Raw genomic sequence first — 22,608 nt, 5'->3', positions numbered from 1 at the left:
ACTTACTAGAAATTTTTTGCTACGTGAAATGTTTATTATAGTTACACATGAATTTCTCTCTTATTGCAGTTACAAATAAAACACTCCCAAAACATTTGTCTCAAGTTTTGTTCAATATCGAAATTCAACTTCAAATTTGTTATCCTGGTTTCAACCCCAAAATCTTATACAAATCAAAATAGTTGTCCTTATTATATCTTCATGCAATTCAGTCGCATTCTCAACACTGATTTGTTTATCCGTTCTTTCAAGATCATGAGTTTCAAATTGTTTCCTTCTGTTTTGTTTTGAAATGTTATGTCATAATCAGAAAACCTTTGCCTAAGACGAGAGTTCTTTTTACAAAAGTTTTAGTTTATGCTGACTTTGAGTTAATGCACTGGTGGGGCAGCTCCAATTTAAAAACCCAACTGGGAGCATTGAGTTGCAATTGTTTGATCAAAATACCAGCGATGACTGATAATTACATCCACCTACCAGCATTGAAGAGAGATGCAACCAAAAATAACAAAGGGAAATGCGCACTGCCCTTTTTGTTCCGATCATTGGTTTTAGTGAAGAAGAGAGTTAACAAATTGTTTGCGTGGTGGGAGAGAAAATATGGGCGCGATTTTGGTGGTTTCGCTGCTATTTTTGGCTTTCTTCTACTTGGCAGCTTCTTCTACTGACTCCCGTGATTGTAAGTTTCTACCTTTTGAAATTACTTCCTTAATCTGTTTGTGCTGTTTGTTTATTTGTTTTCTTGACTTCACGTGATCTCGTCTTTCAAGTATGAAGCCTTCCATTGCAAACAAGACAAAGACAAGATTTCATTTACTTGAGTTTTCCTATCTTATCATTTTTCCTTGGTGGATTAACAACAACATGGGGTTTTGGAATGTTTCTTGTTTGCCTCCACGCTATCAATTTTTTTTCCTTCGGTTGCTTTGTTTCCTGCGATTGATTGAGTCTATTCTGTGTTGAATCATCATTTAGTTCAATTATCTTACGATCTGGTGTCAATTCAAACATAGTTCAGTAGTTAGTTCCAATTACTATCTCAAGCATCGATAGGTTGATGATTCAAACCCTACCATTGTTGAACTTGAAAAGAAAAAGAAAAACCATTTGATGGTGTTTACCTTTTATTGACTAGTCTTTCCTCTTTGATTTTCAATTGGAGTGCATATTATAATATAGATTTAGCTCCCTTTTGTTTCATTCATCATCGAGATTTTTCTCTAGAAGAGGCTTATAATATGATGGTGTCACTCTTTCATTCTTTTTCAAAGAAAGTTGCCTGTTTCTAAAAAAAAAGAGAAAAATGATGGTGTGTACTAGCTAGATGTGTTGGAATTAAAATTAGAGGTTTACAGATGAAATTTAAACTTTTCAAAGTTTAGGGACTAGCATACATCCATATTAACAATATTTGATATAAATATACTAAAGGAACCTATTAACTTTAGATCTTGGATTGGTTTTACGATTTTACGTGATATTAAAGTAGGAGGGTGTGTGTCTGAAACTTTTGTATTGTCATTTCTCTGCCAATTAATATTTGAACTTGTAGAATCTTTTGCAAATTATCAAACCTACAAGTGAAGGGAAGATTTAAGGTATCAATATAATCAAATTTACTGTAACCCATTAGTTTAAACTTTTGGATCGATACTTTTCGGTTGATTGACGATTTAAGAATAACATATTTGACTTTAGATTGGAACTTTTTTTTTTTTTTTTTTTTTTTTTTTTTTTTGCGTTAGTTTCAATACTTCAAAATTTGCTAGAACGATCTTTTAGAACTATGAGTGTTACAATGAAGCAGATTTTGACTACAACTTAACTTTGACAATGTCAAGAGGGTGGGATGCGACCCTTGTAAGCTTCATGATCTGTTGTTGGTGCAGCTTCAGTTCTTCAATCCTTGAAAGACGGATGGCAAAATACACCACCAAGCTGGGGAACATCAAATGATCCATGTGGAACTCCCTGGGATGGAGTAATTTGCAAAAACTCTAGAGTAGTTGCATTGTAAATATCAATCATTTATCATTGATAACTTTTCTCTTCTCTTTAGTTTTACTCCTTTCCTTATCAATCACTCACTGTCTGCACTAACCTCTTTAGGAAATTATCAAGTATGGGCCTAAAAGGTAAACTTGGTGGAGACATTGGAGGCCTTACTGAACTGAGATCACTGTGAGTTGCATCAATCTCTGTAGTTGAGTTTATAGGAGCATGCAATATTTTACAATATGAAATAACATGAATTCTTACCATGCTTGTAGAAAAAAATTTCCGTGCTCAGTTTAGCAAGCAATTTCATATTTGTTCACTGAGATACTTGAGTTTCTAATTATTTTTATTGCAGGGACCTTGCAGCCAACCGAGACCTTGTTGGTTCGATCTCTCCGGCTCTAGGGAACTTGTTGAAATTAGAGACCTTGTAAAGAGTGCTAATAAGCAATCAAATTTGATGTCATTTACCTTTTATGCTTTTGTTTTTCTACAGCTAAGGTTGTTTTTTGCATTTTCAATTTTCTACTTCCAGGATCCTTTCTACGTGCGGATTTAGTGGCAATATTCCAGAGGAATTGGGGAATCTTTCTGAGCTAACCTTCTTGTGAGATAGAATTTATTGACAAGCAAACAAGGATATTCTTTAGGTCTTTCTTTCTTTCTTTTTTTTTCTCTTAAAGTAAATTCTTGTCTATCTCAGGTCTTTGTATTCTAACAATTTCACCGGTACCATACCGGCAACTCTGGGAAAACTCTCCAAACTATATTGGCTAGACCTGGCAGATAATCAGTTGACTGGTGCTCTCCCAGTTTCCACTTCCGGATCCTGGGGTTTAGATAAACTTCATATGGCTAAACATTTGTGAGTATTATTTTCTCCACGCAATCGAATCAACTGTGAAAAAGAAAGAAAATATATCTACAAAATTAGATGTTCTACACCCCAAGGACGTCAAAATTAAAGCTTGACTTTGTGAATTGCAGTCATTTCAGCAATAACCACTTATCAGGTACCATTCCACCTGAACTTTTTAGCTCTGAGATGGTATTAATACACATGTAAGTGGATATCCATCTAACAACTCTATTTAATCCTATTCTGTTTTATACCTTACTCATTTCTTTCATCAGATTATTTGATGGAAACAATTTTTCTGGGAGTATCCCACCAACATTGGGACTTGTTCAGACCCTTGAGGTTCTGTAAGTATAAGTTACTTTGCTTTCAATGCTCTATATTATTTCTTACACAATTTTTTCTCTATAACTTACTGAAGTTGTTAAAATGTGTAACAGTCGAGTTGATCGAAATTCTTTAACGGGAAATGTTCCATCAACTCTAAACAACCTAATAAATGTGAATGAATTGTGAGTACTCGTCATGTAAAAGTTACATAATGTTTCCTTACTGCTCCTTTTTGTTAGTTAATCAGCTTTTTTTTCGATCCCACATTATTGTGTGCTTTTCAGGCATTTAGCCAACAATATGCTCACAGGTCCACTACCAAACTTAACTCAAATGAGTTCACTAAATTACGTGTAAGCATATGGCGAGGAGCTAACATTTCCATTTTGATCTTCATAGTATTAGTTTACTTAACTCATGAAGTTTGCCTTTACAGGGATCTTAGTAACAACTCATTTAGCTCATCAGTTGCTCCAGAATGGTTCTCAACTCTACAATCTCTCACCACTCTGTAAGTTCTACATCACCACAAAACTAAACTTAGAATATAGTTTCCAATAATGCTAATATGTGAGAAGTATTTGTCAAGTTTTTGAAATCTTTGGCATCTAATGGTAAGTATCTGTGCTAATTAACATGGTTTCAGTATTGTTGAATATGGATTAATACGGGGAAATCTGCCAGAAGGAATCTTTAGCTTACCACATATACAACAAGTGTAAGTTTTGTTTTGAACATTAAGATTGAATTCTGAATTGCAATAAATAATTTATTTTTTTTAAAAAATTGTTACAGGAAACTGAAGAATAATGCATTTAGTGGGACACTAAATATGGGCGACAGCATCAGCCAACGGTTGCAGCTAGTCGATTTGCAAAATAACAACATTTCCTCAGTTACCTCTTATTCGGGTTATACTAATGCTTTGATGTGAGAAAAATCGTTACCATTTTCTCAATGTTAGATTTCGTGTTTTTCCTTGAACTTACTTTTATTCATTCGTACGAGTGTAACGTGTAGGCTGACAGGAAATCCTGTGTGTGATGCTGATATCCTCTCAAATACAAACTATTGCCAGCTTCAACAGCAACAAGCAAAGCCCTATATTACCAGCCTTGTCTACTGTGGACGTAATTCATGTCCTCCTGATGAGAAGCTGAACCCACGAAGTTGTGAATGTGCCTATCCATATGAAGGGACTTTATACTTTAGAGGACCCTCTTTCCGGGAATTGTCCAATATAACTCTGTTTCATTTATTGGAAATGAGCCTTTTGGAAAAATTCAATCGAACGCCTTTTATTCGAAACCCTTTCTTTAATGCTGATGATTATCTTCAGATGCAGCTTGCACTTTTTCCAGCCAATGGTAAATATTTCAACAGGGAAGACATTCAGAGGATTGGTTTTGATTTGCACAGTCAAAATTACAAACCCCCCGACAAATTTGGGCCATATTACTTCTTTGCGTCTCCTTATCCTTTTTCAGGTAATCTTCATAATTATTTTAGCAAAAATGGTTTTGTAGTTGTTATGCTTGAGCTTTAGCTTTGACGAACTGATGCTAAGAAGCATATATAAATGCCTCAAGACATTGATAATGGATCAACTTCAACCAACACTGGATTGGTAATTGGAATAGCTGTTGGCTGCGCCTTTCTTGTTGTATGTCTCATTGGAATGGGAACATATGCAATTCAACAAAAGAGACGTGCAGAAAAGGCCAATCCAAATGGTATATGATGTGTTAATCATTATTGCTTTTATCACTGTGGTTTGGAGTTTGTATATCTGACCAAATAGCACTAACCTTATATCTAATCCAGCTTTCTGGTTGCCAAGTGGAAACGATAGTGGAAGCGCGCCGCAATTAAAGGGTGCCAGATGGTTTTCTTATGATGAACTTAAAAAATGCACAGATAATTTCTCCACCACTAATGCGGTAGGATCAGGAGGATTTGGCATGGTAAATGTGCAAATGATTGGTTATTGCTTTCCTGAACATTGTTTCTTGTTGTTTTTCTTGTTCTTATACAAATTGCTTCAGAATTGTTTTTGCACTGTCGTCATCATCGGTACAGGTATACAGAGGAACACTGGTGGATGGAAAAGTAGTTGCAATCAAAAGAGCCCAACAAGGTTCAATGCAGGGTGGCCTTGAGTTCAAGACGGAAATTGAGCTGCTTTCACGAGTTCATCACAAGAATCTCGTAGGCCTAGTGGGATTTTGTGCCGAACAAGGAGAACAAATTCTTGTTTATGAATTCATGCCTAATGGGACACTTAGACAAAGCTTAGCTGGTAAGTTTCCTCGAATCTTTTGGGGTATGGTGAAATTGAAGTTGGAAATATTGTGTGCTTTTTTGTTTCAATTTTTCTTCTAATTCTTATTATTTTAAAGGCTCTCTAACAAATGAAAATTTTAGAATACTTCCTAACAAGAACAAGATCGGAAAATAATGAAATCTAACTAAAAAGTAACCATGTATAAGGTATTTAGAACCTCTCTCTTGAGTATTTTCACCCAAGCCCTAGATCACTTCACAAAATAACCTCTCTACTCTCACTTACCTCCCCTTTATTTGTGACAAATTGTAACCACCCTAGTAACCACCTTTACACAATCACTACTAGTAATTTCGTATCTATCTAATTACCTTTATACCTTTAACTAACATCATACTAAATATCTAGTACCTAGCAGAAAGTTTGATAAAAGAGACTAGTTTTCAAGAATAAATGATAAAATGTTGTAGGATTTAGATTATTGTTCTGTTTTGATTAGTCGAAGACAAGATGTCATAAACTAATATCGATATTTAAGGTAGTAAAGAAAAACATATAACTTTTAAGCGTATGCTTCCTCCTTAACTGTGTATCATGAACTATTCTAATGAAGTTTGAATTCAAACAATAATTTGTCTCTCTTGTATGAGGCGAGGGCTTTTCGGTTGGTGGGATCTTTGCTTTCTTTGGAATTTATGGTTGGATGGTAATAGGAGAATCATTTATATTGAAATACAATGTGTGAAACTCAATCAAATATAATACCTTGGTATGGTCTTTGGATTCACTTCAAATTTAGTGACGTTCATTCATCCTTGATTATAAATGATTGAGAATGAGTTTATTTGTAGAAAGAGTGGAGTCTTTCCTCTTGTATAGTTTTATTTAGTTGGGCTTTTGTTGAGGTTTTATTTTTGTCCCGAGTCGAGTGTGTTGCTCTTGGAAAATCCTATTTCTTGATAACTAAAAGAAGGAGAAAAGGAAAGAACATGAGAAACTATAATTCTTTTAGTTACAATTTTGATGGTAGTCAATGCCTCATTAAACATCTAAATGCAAATAACATGGGTAATACTAATTTTAGGAAAATCTGGTATTTATCTTGACTGGAAGAGAAGGCTTCGTATCACACTGGGGTCAGCCAGAGGACTGACTTACTTACACGAGCTTGCTAATCCTCCCATAATTCATAGAGATGTTAAGTCCACCAACATTTTACTTGATGAATGTTTAAATGCAAAGGTTGCTGATTTTGGCTTGTCCAAGCTTGTCTCAGACAGTGTAAAGGGACATGTTTCTACTCAGGTCAAGGGCACAATGGTAAGTAGTTTATGCATCATTCTTTTGTTGTCTCTCAACAACCCAATCAAGCATTACAGTATTTTTCATATTGTTGTCTTGTTATACTTATTTGTCGACGACATTCAATGCAGGGTTATTTGGATCCTGAATATTACATGAGTCAACAGTTGACGGAGAAAAGTGACGTGTACAGCTTCGGAGTAGTTATGTTGGAATTGCTAACTGCTAAGCTGCCAATTGAAAAAGGAAAGTACATAGTTCGTGAGGTGCGTATGTCGATGAACAAGAATGATGAAGAATATTATGGTTTGAAGCATATACTGGATCCAACCATATTTGATAATACGGCAAATCTTATTGGGTTCGGAAAGTTCTTAGAGTTGGCCATGCAATGTGTTGAAGAAGTAGCTGCAAATCGTCCCACAATGAGTGAAGTGGTTAAGGCAATTGAGAAGATTTTGCAGAATGATGGAATAAATACAAGTTCAACATCAGCATCCTCATCTGCCACAGACTTTGTGACTTCCAAAACTTCTTCTAGACATCCTTATAACGATGCTTCTCAGAAAGAGAGCGTCAACAAGAATAGCCAATGAATGGATGATGAACCAATGTAGAAACTGTCACTGTTTTGTTTCACGGAGTTGTAAACTTGGGAGAAGTTATCACTATTTTGTGCAGTTCAAGATTTTTGTTGACATTAATGTATATATGTATTTCGTTATGCATTCCTCATATATATCATTGTTTATAATGCAGGTTTGATGGCTCTCAAGAGATAACATGTGGTCTCTGAATAACACTAACCTAAAAGTTGTGTGTCTGAACCTTCAAATGAGTTGAATAAGAAAAACTTTGGATGTCTCCTTGGTTCAAATCTAGGGACGGATGATATTGATTTAAAGGAATAATTATTATAATGTACCTACGGGTTGCCAATTGGTTGATATGTTATTGAAGATTAGAAGGCTTTGACTAGTGATTTTTCAAGAAGCACCATTTTTATACTTTTTGAGTTTTGTCTTTGAAAAAGTGAGCCTCATTTAGATCCATTAGTCAATACTGTTACTATTTGACCCAACAATAATCATAATAGTAAATGTGAAGAGTTCCAATTGGCCAACTATTCTCTATGATATTTCCCATTCTAGCTAGAATGATGTATAAAATCTTTGATCTCAGAAGAACTAGTTGATTGTATCCTTTTTTTTTCCTACAAAAGTTATTACATCCCAAATTGTGAGAGCAAAGATTTGAACTCACTACCCATTCAAAATAGGTGCCCATGTTTTCATCGAATACAACAATTAATGAAGTGTACTTAATATATATGATCAAAATATATGTTTAGGCCTTGCGCATTTGCAACTTTGTGTAAATAATCATTTGGAGCTCCCTTACGCACTCTGTCATTGTTGGCCTGTCACTGCTCTCTGTTCGCACGCAACGTGAAGCCAAGTTTGCAAATATGACTATAGATTCCATTGTATATGAACTTCGACTCATTTCTGGATCTATTACCTTACGTAATTTCTTTCGATCATTCAATATATGTCTTACCTTTAAAAATAGACACTAATCAATTAGTATATATTATTATGATTTCTTTCATGTAAGTACACAAAAGCACTTCTTGAATGTGGAGTGACTTTTGAAACAATGGTAAATGCTTTTTTAGCAAATTAAAAGTATTTTTTCCTCAAAATTTTCACTTTGTTTAGTTAAATAAAATAATAATGATTATGATTATTTTAAATGACAAAACTACACTACTCTATTAAACCTAATAAACAATGACATTTTCCAATAGTAATAAATATATATTTTACCGTACTTTACTTTTACTGCATTTGAACAATACTTAAAAGAAATATTACAAACACATGTGAAAGTATTTTTAGGGTGGATACATAATAACTATATTTTGAAAAACTATAAACCCGGGATTAAAAAAATGTAGTATAAAAATTAAACTCAAAATTCGAAGTATATTTTGAAACTTTAAAATCCAAATGAAAATTAAAACCTAAATTTAAGGTCTAGAGATGCTTTACAAAATCTATTTAGGTTAAGAAATTCTCGAGAAATATTAAAATATAAAAAAAAACGACTTTTAATATATATATTTTAAAATCTTCCAGTTATGTAATAAAAAACTTTTATTTTAAGGTCATCTTATTTTAAATATATATATTTTTTTAGAAATATAATGATATACAAAAGAGGGATTGAAAAAGTGGTTAAATGAAAATTAGAAAGGGTAATTAAAATTGGTGAGATAGGGTGTTTTATAATACCTGTAAAACAAGGTTTTGATCGTTAGGGCCTTGGTTCAAGTCGACGGCTCGGCGGCCAGTGAGCAGCTCAAGAAGAACCACTCCAAATGCATACACATCACTTTGCAAGCTCAGTTTTCCTGTCTATTATTTTTTGAAAAGAAAAAAACAATGGTTTTAGGGTTTGGTAGTATCAATATTGTGGCCAAATTAAAATATTGTTAAAGCTATTTTGAAGTGTTTGAGACACTGAGTTGGAGTTTATTTAACTAAGTTGGTGTGTTTAAACTCCTGGAATGTGTGTTTAAACATTAAATTAGACCTACCGAAGTATACTCAGGGTCGAAGTATCCAAATGTTCCGAGGACTCTTGCAGTCACATGTGATTCTTGTCCTTCTGGCATAAACTTTGCTAGCCCAAAGTCTGATATCTATCAAACGACAAACATAAGAGATATCAATAATGTAACTGGTATTATATATATATATGTATATGAAGAGATTAAGTAAAGTCAATAAGTAATATCCACTTTCAACCTTTGCATCCAAGTTGGAGTCGAGAAGAATATTAGTGGATTTGAAATCCCTATGGACAATTGGCATTCCAGCAGCTGAAGTTGAATGAAGATAAGCAAGTCCTTTTGCTGCTCCAAGTGCCACTTTCAACCTCCTTTCCCAATCCATTTTTGCTTCTGATCCAATTCCTATATATAATTAAATTACTTCAAACAATAACATATATATATTGATCAAGATAGAAGAAAAGAAATAAAAATGAATATTAAAGTACCGTTATTGTTTAAATGATGCTGTAAGTTTCCTTTATGCATATATTCATAAACTAAAAAGCGATGCTTGCCGTCAGCACAATAACCAATTAAGGAAACAAGATTTGGATGGTCCAATCTGCTCAAAATGTCAACTTCCACTCTGAACTCACGCTCTCCTTCTGCTTCCTTAAATGCTGGCATCTCCATTTTCTTTATTGCTACTACCTGCATATGCAATATATATACATATCTACATATTGCTTCAACTCACATCACAAATATATATATACGATTCCATCTCGGCCCATCCCACCCCATCTTTTTTTTTTTTTTTTTTGTTAATATTAATTACTACAGTTTCATTTGAACCCATCTAATTATAACATTCTTTAAGGTTTAATTTGATTCTCTACCATTGCTGTGTTGAACTCAGAAAAGTTATTGATTATTTAGGGTTCGATAATCTTTTATTTTTACTTTATTATTCTTTTAAAAACAAAACATAAACTTTTACTAATAAAACTGAATTTATAAGCTTATAATTATCGGAATTCAAACACCAAATGTGTCCATTTTCATTTTGTTCTCTAAGTTGTACATGGTGAATTTATAATATTATCGCTTTTAGAGGTATAAGGTTGGATCTCCCTACTAAACCCCATCTTATTAAGAAGAAAAAACTTTAAAATGATCGACCATTTTATTCAAGCTACATCTGAATTCTTAATTATTAGTAAAAAAAATTAAAAATCAAAACCAAAATGTTAGAAACCATTACTTTTTAGTTTTTCAGAACTTTGGAATGAATTTGAGTGACACACTGTTAGAGGTGTAAAAACAGTGTTTATAACATTATCAAACGCGAGAGCTATGGTAACAAAATTGGGAAAGATAAGATACCGATCGAAAACATACCTCTCCAGATCGCAAGGTGCCTCGATAAACTCGTCCAAAGCCACCTTTGCCGAGCAAGTTGGTATCGCTAAAGGAACATGTAGCGTCTTCCATTTCCCGAAGCGTGAAGACAGCAGATCCATGGTGTCTTTTGGAAGGTCTTTGAAGGGTGGTTTGACCCTCAAGTTGCCACAACTCAACTGGCCTATAAATCCCTGATGAACACACAACTAGGTAAGCCAAGAAAAAAAGAAGCAAGTAACAAAAAGTTGAAGAATGCATGGTAAATTATTACTAATAACATACAAGGATCATCTGTAGTAGTTTGATGATGATGATGATCATCTAAATGAGAAGATTTTTTTCGTCTACGCCTCTTGTTCCATGCAGAAACCAAGCTAAATGCCATCATTTTTCATGTCCAAAAGGGGATCGATATTGATAAAATGGACTTTGTTATAGGGGTTTTTGAAGTGACAGAGAATATATTTATTATATCATTTGATTTGATATGAAAATGTAATATGCAATTATAAAAACGAAGAAGAAATTGTAAAAAGGGAAGGTTTTTGGTTTTGATATAGTTTGTTGGTTGGGTAGAGAAATATTATTGTGCTTCAAGGAAAAGAAAAGATGAGAGAAAGGCAAAAGAGTTTGGTTATTGAAAAGGAAATGGAAGCTAAAATTTTCTCAGCTTTGATTTTCCATTGTGTGTTTGTCTTTATTTTGTAGCTTAAGAGTTGGTGGTTGAGAGGTCGTTATCCGTTTTTGTTGAACCTATCAAATAAAAATCTTTCCCTTTTTCCACAAATTACATATAAATAAAGGATATTTGTTGATTAATATTATTGTTTTTTATGTGTTTAATCTCTGACACATAAATATTTATTTTGATTGATGGTCTACGTAAACGTAGTTCAACTGTGTTATAGTGTTTGTATTATCAACCTCGATGTTAGAAGTTTGATTCTTTCTTTATCACACATTTTAGTTACAAATCCTTTTAAAAAATAGAGTGGCTGTGCTTTGGATTTCTAAGGATGCAATTATTATTGGCAATTTATGGTCAAAGAAATGAAAAGAATTACGGAGGGAAAGACATTCATTTTACAAGTAATTGGTATTGGTATATGATTTTTCGCTTAAAAAAGTTAGGAGTTTTGATCTCCCTCCCCCCACAATGTTATATTATATTAAAAAGGAGAGGAAAATATGTAGCATGATAGTTAAATGAGATATCATATTAAAATGATAATTGTTGAAGGATGCATCTGGTCTCATACTTAATACAATAAGTGAATAATTGAGTTTAGAACACCAGAAGACGTAAGATCAACCCTCATAAGTCTATCTTAAGAAAGCGGACGATGTTGAAAGACATTTTTGATTTCGAAGTTGTAGGATGATCTAGCTCTCTTGACTTGTATTTTTCTAAGATGAATATATAGACCAATGAACCCAAGCCTTAAGTTACGGACTTTTTTCTTTTGAAATATATACTCTTCAATATTTATTTTTTTTCAATACTCTTTACGCTTTAGACATGATCTTAGTGCTTGAGCAACTTTTTATAAGTTAATGGTTTAAATTAAAATGCATAAATATATACATACATATATACATATATATATATATATATATATATACACTATATATGTTTTTAATTTAAACCATTATATGTAATTGAAACAAAAGTTATAAATTAATATTGAATAAAGTAAAGTGACATGATTAGATAGTTTAAAAGTATAAGATAGTGACAAATTTTCAAAAAGAGTGGAATATATCTATATTATATATATATATATATATATATATATATATATATATCAAGGTTATTAGAATAAATTAAATAATTTTATTAGTAAATATTACATGATTTATTTATCATTTGAAGTCTAAGTTATTTTCAATCTTTCAAAATAATTTTGATTTTAAAATAAATATCGTTGAAAATAGAATAAGGTTCATAAAATCAACAAAATTTAAGGATATCAATATTTTCAAATATGACAAACGAACTAAAATATTTACACACGTATCAAAATGTTATTGTTTTCAGTTCGGTGTTACCTTTCTAATAATAAATAATTTTGTATCGGTTTTATTTTTATTTTATTTATTTGTAGTAGAAATTTTGAGGTAAAAAGTTTTTTCTTTAACATTGTTCTAATTGTTTTTTCTTCTTTAAGCTTTTAAGTGTTTTTGGAAAATTTATATTTTTAGGTAAAACAAATCCACATGCCAAAGCTAACCTTTTTCAAAAACCACTTTTAAATCTATATCTCACATGGTGGAAACATCATTTTGTCTATATCTTCAATTTTATCTTTTTCTAATATAACTTTTAAAGTCTAATTTAAATTTTAGACGTTAAACTTCATTCTTTTCATTTTTTGTTTTCACCATGTTTTTGACAAGTTTCAACCAATGCTCGTTGTTAGCTTTTTGTAAAAATTGGAAAACAAAATTTTGTTCGGAATTTTTATTAGTAAGTATTGATAAATTTCTAGTAAAAAAGAGTTCGCATGTAAAATTTTCCTTAAAATTTGAAAATGGAGAAAATTCAGTAAACTAAAATACTTACGAGAGAGAAAATTACTGTAAATGGAAAAACGGTTAAAAATATTTATAAAATATAGTAAAATTTTATATTCTACCAATGATAGATATTGGTAGACTTGTATACTTGTTTATTAATATCACTAATTCAAATTGATAGGAGATTATGAATGTCTATCGATGATAATAGACTTGAAAATTTGATTGATCATTTTGTTAAATTTGAAAATGACCGTACAAGAAAATAAAAGTTGGGATTGGAATTAGGTAAAAATTAAGGGCTCGTTTGATAACGTTTTTGTTCCTTGTTTCTTGTTTCTGTTTCCATTTTTCAAGAAACAGAGGTGTTTGATAACGTTCCTTATTTCTCGTTCTAAAAAAAGTAGAAATGTTTCTATTTTATAAAGAATTATTGGAAAAAAAAAACAGTTTCTTCTATTCCGTTTCTCAATTGCTTATATTGGTTTCCTTTTTCTCAATTTATTTCTATTTGTTTCGTTTTCCTTTTTCTCAATTATTTTTATTTGCTTCCTTTCATTTTTCTCAATTATTTTTATTGGTTTTTTTCTCAATTATTTTTATCGGTTTCCTTTTCCTTTTTCTTTTTCTCAATTATTTTTATTGATTCATTTTCCTTTTTTTCAATTATTTTTATTGGTTTCCTTCTCATTTTTCTCAATTAGTTTTATTTGTTTCATTTTCCTTTTTTTTAATTATTTTTATTGGTTTCCTTTTTCTTTTATCTCCATCGTCTTCCCCAAATAATCATCCTCTTTCTCTTTCACTCATCGTTTTTCTCTGCACACCGTCTTCCTCTTCACCTCTCATTGTCTTCCTCGACAACTCGAACTCTTCCTCTTCACTAGACTGTTCCTCTTCGTCAGATCCACAGTTTTTGCCTGATTGTTTCTCTTCGTCGGATCCATAGTTTTCGTCTTTCTCTTTGTGCAAATCTGAGTTTTCGTTTTGGGTTTTTGTCTAAAGCATCATAGGTAGTAGAGTTAAAGGTTAAATTTTGTTTTGTTTCTTTCAATTCTGAATATTGAAGACATAATAACTTACTTTAAAATTAATATTAAATTCTAGATGTCACGAAATAAGGATGAAGTTGTTGAAATTGGTGGATTAAGAAGAGAAATGACCTGAGTAAGAGATATATTGCCAATCATATTTGGCAACATTTGAAGTATAAATATAATTTTATGTTTATGTTATTATTTTTATTCTTGCATTGATACTTTTTCGTATTAAATGAATAAACTTTTGATAATTTTATTTTTTATGTTTGATCGATGGATAGACCTATATTTTGTTTAATGTTTAATTGAAGTAGATGTGAAAAATAAAAAATAAATCTAGAAGAAAATCCGTAAACAAGAAACAGTTATCAAACACATTTTGTTTCTATTTGTTTCTGTTTCTTTTTTTTTTTTTCAAGAAACAAAAAATGGAAACACTTATCAAACGCATTACTGTTTTGTTTACAAGAAACCAAAAACAAAAAATAAGAAACAGAGAATAGAAACGTTACCAAACATGTCCTAAATTGACTTAAGTTTAAGGATAAAAAATAAAGTTGGTAAAACGAAACAAAAATAAAAAGGAAAAAGAATTTGAAATTTTTTGAAGAAGCTATAAGGTGCGAAAAGGAACTGTGAGTGGACTTTGCTGCTAGCCTTTGCTAATTAGGGAAATTTCCATTAGCTTAAGTTTAAGTTTAAAGAAATTGAGTCGGCAACCGAAATTCCTTGCAACTTTCTTTAGAAAAAAGACCAAAGTCAAATTTAACTCTATCAAAAGTCGATCTTTCCAGAAAATCATTCACACCATAAATAGCTCTGATCTCCTTTTTTTTCTTTTTTGTTTTTTTTTTTAAAGCTTAAACCAATTCCGATTGTTTTAAACTTAAAATTAGTTGATTAAGTAAGGGTGGTGATAGGAGTTGCCGACTTGGGCATCACATGTGGTGTGATAATGTTGTTGGAGTGATGAAATGGTGTTAGAAACATGCAAGAGAGGAAGACTTTGTTATCTTAACCAAATCCAATTCCCACTCAAGTCTGTGTCCCAAATACCTTACCACCTATTCTAAGTTTAAAAAGAAATTCATATTGTCTTTTTTTTCTTCTTTTTCTTCTTTTGTTAAAATAAGTGTGAATCATCAACATTGAATAGATAATAGAAATGGTAACACTGGACTAAATATATCAGGCAATTTATGAAATTTGAAAATTAATGGGACACAAGAAGTTGGAGGTAAAAATTGACGGCTAAATTGTAAAAATGCTCTTAGCTTTGTAGTAGAAGTAATATTGTCCTTAAATTTTTTAGATTTTGAAAAATATCCACAAAATAAAAATTTAAAAAGTTGATAAATACCCTTAGGGTTAGTTTTCGACTAAAAATGCAACACACTTGGTTGCCATTTTCGGCCTTGAAGTGCTTTTTTTCACACTTTTTGAATTTTTTTGTAGGTTATGGTTTACGAAATTACACTTAAGTTTTGTTAGGTCATTTTGATAGTTCAAGTGATACTTAGACACGTTTTGAACACCTTTTAGGTTTGTTTGAGACTCAGTTTGTTGCATCTACACACTTAATTGCCATTTTGGGTCTTGAAGTGCTTTTTATATACAATGTTCGAATTTTTTTGGTAGGTTATGAGTTACGAAATTATACTTGAGCATTGTTAGGCCATTTTTTAAGTTCGAATGGTACTTAGACATGTTTTGAACAGGTTTTAGGTTGTTTCGAACTAAGTTTGTTGCACATACAAACATGATTGCCATCGAAGGGCTTTTTCCACACTTTTTTGAACTTTTTGGCAAGTTATGAGTTACAAACTTATACTTAAGCGTCATTAGGTCGTTTGAAAGCTAAGACGTGTTTCGAATGCTTTTTTGGTTTGTTTGAATTTAAGTTTGTTGCACTTACACACTTGGCATTCTAGGTCTTGAAGTGCTTCTTTTCAATCTTTTTTGAACTTTTTGGTACGTTATGAGTTACGAACTTATAGTTAAGATTTGTTAGACCGTTTTGAAAGTTCAAGTGATACTTAGACATGTTTTCACTAGAAGAATTTTGGCCTTTAATGTCGGTTTAAAACCGACATTAAAGGCCTTTAATGTCACTTGGCAACCGACATCTTTGTGAGCGTTATTAAAGGCCTTTAATGTCGGTTGGGCTTTAATGTCGGTTTAAAAACGACATTAAAGGCCTTTAATGTCAGTTTTAAACCGACATCTTTGATGGTGTTATTGAATCCCTTTAATGTCGGTTGGGCTTTAATGTCGGTTTAAAAAAGACATTAAAGGCCTCTTTAATGTCGGTTTGTAGTTTTCAACCGACATCTTTGATAGTGTTATTGAAGCCCTTTAATGTCGGTTGAACTCTGATGTCGGTTTAAAACCGACATTAAAGCCTAGTTTTTGGATTCATTTTTACAAATTTATTTTTATTTAATTGTTACAATTATTGTCCTATAGACCGACATTGGGTCAATGTAGATAAATATGTTTTTCACCCGCCAACAAATCAATGAAATTCATATTATGTTAGAAACTATAATATTTGTCTTTTACATTTGAATACACAAAATAAAATATTAATATTATGTTTATATATACATTCTACAATAGTACATGAAAAAAGATTCTAATACAAGAATTAAATAATTAAAAATCCTAAATGCCTTCTCAGTCTTCAATTTTCAACAGTCGCTTGGCCATTTCTGCACAATCGCTTAGCTTTCAACCCGATATCACTTCAATTATCTACAAACAATATCCAAATAAACCATTTATATGAATAACAAAGCTGTTTGAAGTACTAAAATTGTAAAGAAGGATGAAAAGTTCTTAAGATTTTATATCCACACTCCAATCCACATAACTTTCTTCAGTCTACCTCATCCATCAGGCTTTCCTAAATCTCTTCAATCTAATATTAGAAATATTCCATAGATGCAATCATATACAATCCTTTTCCCAAATTAAAAAAAAAAAAAAATTTATGTGGCAACCTATGAACTCTTGTAATTGATTAACTCATAATATTGCCCACCAAATGAATAATCAACATTTTTTTACATAACATTATTATGAAAACCAATATCAATCTATAAAGAAATAAGCAACATCAACACAATAAGCTGAAAAGTAAAGCAATCATATTTTTATACCTTGGGTGTGGAGAACCCTTGATTGGCTTTTGGCCATATTTCCTCCATGAATAATCATCATATCTGCTAGCTTGTTACTAATCGTGGGCACCTTAATCGACCGCTTCACTCTATGCTTCACTCTAGTGTTATTAAAGGCCTTCCCCTTTCCTACCATTGCATTTCATAACAAAAATATCAACACAAAATACACAATCAACAACCAACAGTCCATTTGAAGCATCATTTAATCTTTAGAACACAAAAACACTGTGTAACCAAGAATTTACTTGCCACTTATGCATTCATAAAGTGTGTTCAAACTAGAAAGCCCTTTCTCATTGGATTAATAGGAAGTAGGGTATGACTGTTCTAAATGGGGAGGGAAAAACAGATAAAGGAGAAATTTTAGTAAAAAATTGCCAAGGGAAAATGAGCAGGTGTTAAAATTTGCCAAGGGAAAACAAATAAAGTAGGGTATGCCAAGGGAAAGCTTTACATACCTTTAACTCTTCTTCTTACATTTCTAATGATAAAAAAGCTGCTCGAATCCAAGAAGATTAATACTGATATGATTGGCACAACTACTAGAACTATTATACTCTTGCTTTCACTTTGTTCTACAATCGCAAAAACATTAAAAAAAAGACATAGATTTTCATTTGAATTTAGGTGAAAAATGAAGAGAAGCAGCTAAACTAGTACCTAATTCTCAAGCAGTCTCTCTATAAAAAACACATCATCTTGAGATCCAACATCACGGGCAAATCTAATATCAAGCAAGTTTATAAGGGAACTCAAATTTGATTTTCCAAGTTTATAAGGGAACTCAAATCACAAAAGAGTAAACTATACATAAACAAACTTGTAATTTAAGTCTACAAACTTGGGTTTCTATAACAATTATGGAAACAACTTTTTCTGCTGCTGCAACAAGCATTCTTCCATTATTTGGACTTTGTTGCACCACCCTAATTTAGTTGTTAAACATATTAGTACATTACGATGCAGAGGTGATGTTTTATAAATAATACTAGGTGCAGTTTAATATGAAGAAATCAGAATTAAAGCATGAGTTTAAGTTTATACCTTAAAAATGCCAACACAACTACCACTTTTAATTTTCCAGTACCTGATCTTGATACTAATATCACAAGAGCACAAATGAGATCATCTTTACTAGGGTGAAAGTCTGAAGTGATTGGCCATGCTGTAAAATATCTCAGAGCCAAGTAGAAAGAGTCATTATTCTTAAAAGCTTAACAAAGAAAATTCTTGTATTCTAGAATATTGCAGGCAGTTGTCAGACTATAAGAATACAAGATATAATGGATTAAGGCCATTTGATAAAAAAAAATTGGCTCGCTTACATTATCAACATCCCAAACCTTGACAGACCCATCACCTGAAGTGTTGGGATCCTTTAATGTCCTTGGGCTAAAGCGAACATCAGTTATCCATTATGAGTGTTCATCAAGTATAGACCTCACTTCAAAAGACTTTGTGTACTATATTGTAGCCTGCACCATAAAATTGTTAAGAAATGTCCTAGAAACTAAACATACTGCATACATACTTAAATTAATCAACATAGCACCATACTTGATAAATCATCAAGAACATTAAAAGTTTGACCTGTAAGAGATTTAATAATTTTGATAACCCACTTAATAAGAATATATTTAACCTTTTTATCACTCCCACCACCTGCAAGTAATTTTTCATCAGATGAGAAGTAGCAACATTCAACCTTTTTTGTACTTAGAAGGAATTACACAAATTTCCTTTAGGGTGGAATAGCTAATTTACTTGCAAAAAAGCAATTATACTTACAAAGAAAAAATACCTCACGTTTAAAAAGAATAATACTTACCTAATGTTTGGCTCATAGTTTTCATGAAGTTTTTTTTTTTTTTTTTCAAAAGTAAAGCATAAAAGAGAGTTTCCCGAACTATGGAAAAGCTTGTGATTGAATCTTCAAGCATTTAGCAACAAATGTTTTCCAATTTAGAGATTTGTGTAAAGAACCCATCTGATCCATATTCATTTGCCAAATAAAGTCACAAATTAGCCAACATCACTCAATCTCCATCTACCTACTAATTAAGCTGAAGCAATTATCTACTAATTAAATGGTGAAGAGATTTTGGCATCTAACCCTTAAATCAAGGAACCCAATTTTGTATCTATTAATTAAACTATGGTAGAATTTCTACAATCTGAGCAATCTTCTTTTAATCACCAAATAGGTAGAATTTCATTAAAATTAAGCCCAAGTAATTACCTCTTGTTGAGATCTCAGGTACTATCACTTGTACGAAATTTGGAGCTTGATTTCAAATGGGTTCTTTAAACTTTGTGAGTGGTCTATATTTCCTACAAACATAACAAAAGCCACATTACAGAGAATATGAGGAGGTGATTATTGAAGGTGAAAAGGAAATTAAATCATCATCAACACATTTTATTTTAGGTTAGAAATAAAGAAGAAGCCAAAACAAAGCCAAAAAATGAAGAGTAATAAGCAATAAGCAATAAGCATGAAAAACTCTCAGAATCAATAAGCATGAAAAACTAAGTGTCAAAACGAGGACCATGATCATCTTCAAAAGCTGGAATGTGGACCATTTCTTACCCTATAACTTAATGTATTTCCCTTTAGATATTGCCATTGGCAGAATGAAGAGGCTACAAAAGAATCAAAACCACAAGGTGGTTCTGAAACACTACTGGTGGAATTGAAAGGAAAAAGAAATACAATAAGTGAGGTTTGGGAAAATTAGCCATCGAAGAAAGTGGGAGAGAAATTTTGGTGGGTAATTGAAGGATTGGATTTGTGTGCCATATATCCACTCTCAGAATCAACGAAAATCAACATAAAAACATCGAACAACATAATCATCCATGTTTAACATCCAGCCACTTAGAAGTAAACATATAATAATAATAGTAATAAAATCTCACACCATTCTACCATCAAAACGTCTTGTAAGATCAGTACACAAAGAAAACCATAAAGAAAAAAAAATGAAAACTACTTACGTTTTTGTAGAGATGGAAGAAGAGATGTACCGAAAAGCATGGATGATTAAAAGGAAAATATGGAAGAAGAGATGTGGGGAGATCATAGATCGTAGAGATACGAGACGTAGAGATGGAAGAAGAGATGTGAGACGAGAGATATTGAAGGAAGGAACGGAGGCGGCTGCTAGTAGGTTAAAGAAAAGCAACGCAAACCCTAACTTAAAAGGAAAACATTAATTTTATAAAAATAAAAAATAAAGATTAGCTTCAATGTCGGTTTTAAACCGACATTAATCCCTCCTCTTTAATGTCGATTTTAAACCGACATTAAACATTCGTGTTTTTAAAACCGACATTAAACCTCCGTTTTTATTTTTTCCAACCGACATTAAAGGTCAAATTTCTTATAGTGTTTGAATGCGTTTTAGGTTGGTTTGGCACTAAGTTTGTTGCACTCACACACACGGTTGCCACTTTGGGTCTTAAAGTGCTTTTTTCACACTTGTTGAACTTTCTGCTAGGTTGTGAATTATGAACTTACACTTAAGATGTCTTAGGTCGTTTTTTTAAGGTCCAAGTGATACGTAGACATGTTTTCAACACTTTTTAGGTTTGTTTTAAACTTAAACTTACACACTTTGTTGCCATTTTGGGTCTTGAAGTGCTTGTTTTACAATGTTTGTATTTAAACTTTGTGAGGTTGTTTTAAAAGTTCAAGTGATACATAGATACCGTTGGATCAAACCGTCAGGACTATTAGTTGTCTCTCTCATATATAATATGTAAATTTCAATGGGTTTACATTTTGTACTTGTTCGTATTCTTGTTGATTGTCTAAGGTGTAGGTATTTAAAGCAATTAACAAAAACCCGAGACTTACGTGGAATCTAGAGAATCGGGAGAAAAACCACGATACTTTAGTTTTTATTATTTTTCTTAAGAATACAATAGGTACAGAGGGAGAGAATAAATAAAGTACAATAGGAGTAAGAAAGAAAAAGATCTAGGAAATATTTAGGAAATAAAATCTTTTATATTATTCTTTCCAAAAATACTCTAAGGGCAAAGCCCAACTAATTCTAACACTCCCCCTCAAGTTGAGCAGATCAAGGGTGTATTTTCTCTGAGATACGGAGATACCTTCTTTAGATCTGGCCACCTCCATTCCAAGGAAATATTTTAGATTTCCCAACTCCTTGATTTCAAATTCATCACCCATTCTCTGTTTTAATTGATTGATTTCTGTTTGATCATCTCCGGTCAAAACAATGTCATCTACATAAACTATTAGAATAGCAATCTTTCCTGTTTCTGAAACCTTTGTAAATAGAGTATGGTCAGAGTGCCCTTGACTATACCCTTGGGACTTGACAAAGGTAGTAAATGTGTCAAACCATGTCTCGGAGACTGTTTCAGACCATATAGGGATTTTTGGAGTTTACACACCTGCTGACCAAATTGGGCTTCAAATCTTGGTGGGGGCTCATGTAGACTTCCTCCACAAGGTCTCCATTCAAAAAAGCATTCTTAACATCCAGCTGGTATAGAGGCCAATCTTTGTTCATAACAACAGATAGGAAGACTCTAACAGTATTCAACTTAGCAACTGGAGAAACGGTTTCTGAACAGTTAATACCATAGGTATGAGTAAATCCCTTTTCAACTAACCTTGCCTTGTGTCTATCAAGCGTACCATCTGATTTGTATTTGAGAGAGAACACCTATTTGTATCCTACAGTTTTATGTCTCTTGGGTAGAGCACAGATCTCCCAAGTTCTATTCTTTTCAAGAGCATTCATCTCTTCCATAACAGCATTTTTCCATTCATGACACTTTAGAGCAGTGTAGATATTTTTCGGTATTATGGTAGAGTCAAGGCTTGCTGTAAACGTTCTAAACTGTGAAGAGAGATTATCATAGGAAACATAGTTGCAAATGGGATGTTTAGTGCAGGATCTGGTACCTTTTTTCAAAGCAATGGGAATGTCAAGAGAGGGATCATACTCATCAAGTTTCCTTGTATGACCCTGTTGTGCTTCATCATTACTGATTTCTATTCTAACCTCAATCTCATTACCACAGTTATTTTCACTCATATTTTCAAGAACAGCAACATCAGACTTGTCATTCTCACTCATCGTATTATTAGT

The 22,608-nt window shown here is 32.2% G+C and overlaps 2 protein-coding genes and 1 long non-coding RNA gene across 7 annotated transcripts; 1 reads left to right on the top strand and 2 right to left on the bottom strand.

Annotated features, from left to right (window-relative positions):
- Positions 1 to 445: 445 nt before the first annotated feature.
- On the top strand, positions 446 to 7,497 carry LOC103502984 (leucine-rich repeat receptor protein kinase HPCA1-like). Of its 4 annotated transcripts, none has more exons than XM_008467120.3 (19): positions 446 to 679; positions 1,890 to 2,013; positions 2,110 to 2,181; positions 2,354 to 2,428; positions 2,534 to 2,605; positions 2,702 to 2,863; positions 2,986 to 3,060; positions 3,133 to 3,204; positions 3,298 to 3,369; positions 3,472 to 3,540; positions 3,624 to 3,698; positions 3,834 to 3,905; positions 3,983 to 4,117; positions 4,208 to 4,674; positions 4,777 to 4,920; positions 5,012 to 5,151; positions 5,267 to 5,486; positions 6,556 to 6,791; positions 6,905 to 7,497. In XM_008467120.3, exons 1-19 carry the CDS (start codon positions 601 to 603, stop codon positions 7,367 to 7,369), a joined length of 2,826 nt encoding a protein of 941 aa, XP_008465342.2. In that variant the 5' UTR covers positions 446 to 600; the 3' UTR covers positions 7,370 to 7,497. The 4 variants fall into 4 exon arrangements, with proteins under 4 accessions (XP_008465342.2, XP_050939742.1, XP_008465344.2 ...); XM_051083785.1 differs by having other exon boundaries at positions 525 to 679; positions 1,842 to 1,981; XM_008467122.3 differs by lacking the exon at positions 446 to 679 and adding an exon at positions 790 to 1,598 and having other exon boundaries at positions 1,890 to 1,981.
- A 447-nt stretch (positions 7,498 to 7,944) lies between these two features.
- LOC103502985 (probable serine/threonine-protein kinase PBL28) lies at positions 7,945 to 11,390 on the bottom strand. 2 transcript variants are annotated; one of them, XM_008467123.2, is made up of 7 exons: positions 11,020 to 11,390; positions 10,735 to 10,928; positions 9,840 to 10,044; positions 9,587 to 9,753; positions 9,376 to 9,480; positions 9,071 to 9,193; positions 7,945 to 8,333 (listed from the first exon to the last, which is right to left on the bottom strand). In XM_008467123.2, exons 1-7 carry the CDS (start codon positions 11,123 to 11,125, stop codon positions 8,121 to 8,123), a joined length of 1,113 nt encoding a protein of 370 aa, XP_008465345.2. In that variant the 5' UTR covers positions 11,126 to 11,390; the 3' UTR covers positions 7,945 to 8,120. The 2 variants fall into 2 exon arrangements, with proteins under 2 accessions (XP_008465345.2, XP_008465346.2); XM_008467124.2 differs by having other exon boundaries at positions 9,587 to 9,741; positions 11,020 to 11,346.
- Positions 11,391 to 16,872: 5,482 nt separating this feature from the next.
- Positions 16,873 to 17,642, bottom strand: LOC127149053 (uncharacterized). Its single transcript, XR_007820281.1, has 2 exons — positions 17,456 to 17,642; positions 16,873 to 17,048 (listed from the first exon to the last, which is right to left on the bottom strand). It is a non-coding gene; the product is annotated as an uncharacterized LOC127149053 (long non-coding RNA).
- Positions 17,643 to 22,608: the final 4,966 nt, after the last annotated feature.

This window comes from Cucumis melo, chromosome 4 (genome assembly GCF_025177605.1).
Source record: "Cucumis melo cultivar AY chromosome 4, USDA_Cmelo_AY_1.0, whole genome shotgun sequence".
Classification (NCBI taxonomy): Eukaryota; Viridiplantae; Streptophyta; class Magnoliopsida; order Cucurbitales; family Cucurbitaceae; genus Cucumis; species Cucumis melo.
This window is presented reverse-complemented; position numbering and strand designations above follow the sequence as displayed.

What these genes read in the sequence shown, in the direction of transcription:
- LOC103502984 (XM_008467120.3), top strand. Translation starts at nt 601, where the DNA reads ATGGGCGCGATTTTGGTGGTTTCGCTGCTATTTTTGGCTTTCTTCTAC. An exon ending in AGAAAAGGCCAATCCAAATG is followed by an intron (nt 4,921 to 5,011) that starts GTATATGATGTG and finishes TATCTAATCCAG; the next exon opens with CTTTCTGGTTGCCAAGTGGA. An exon ending in CTCAGGTCAAGGGCACAATG is followed by an intron (nt 6,792 to 6,904) that starts GTAAGTAGTTTA and finishes CATTCAATGCAG; the next exon opens with GGTTATTTGGATCCTGAATA.
- LOC103502985 (XM_008467123.2), bottom strand. Translation starts at nt 11,125, where the DNA reads ATGATGGCATTTAGCTTGGTTTCTGCATGGAACAAGAGGCGTAGACGA. An exon ending in GCATCATTTAAACAATAACG is followed by an intron (nt 9,754 to 9,839) that starts GTACTTTAATAT and finishes AATTATATATAG; the next exon opens with GAATTGGATCAGAAGCAAAA. An exon ending in ATCAAAACCTTGTTTTACAG is followed by an intron (nt 8,334 to 9,070) that starts GTATTATAAAAC and finishes CTATTTTTAAAG; the next exon opens with GTAAGACATATATTGAATGA.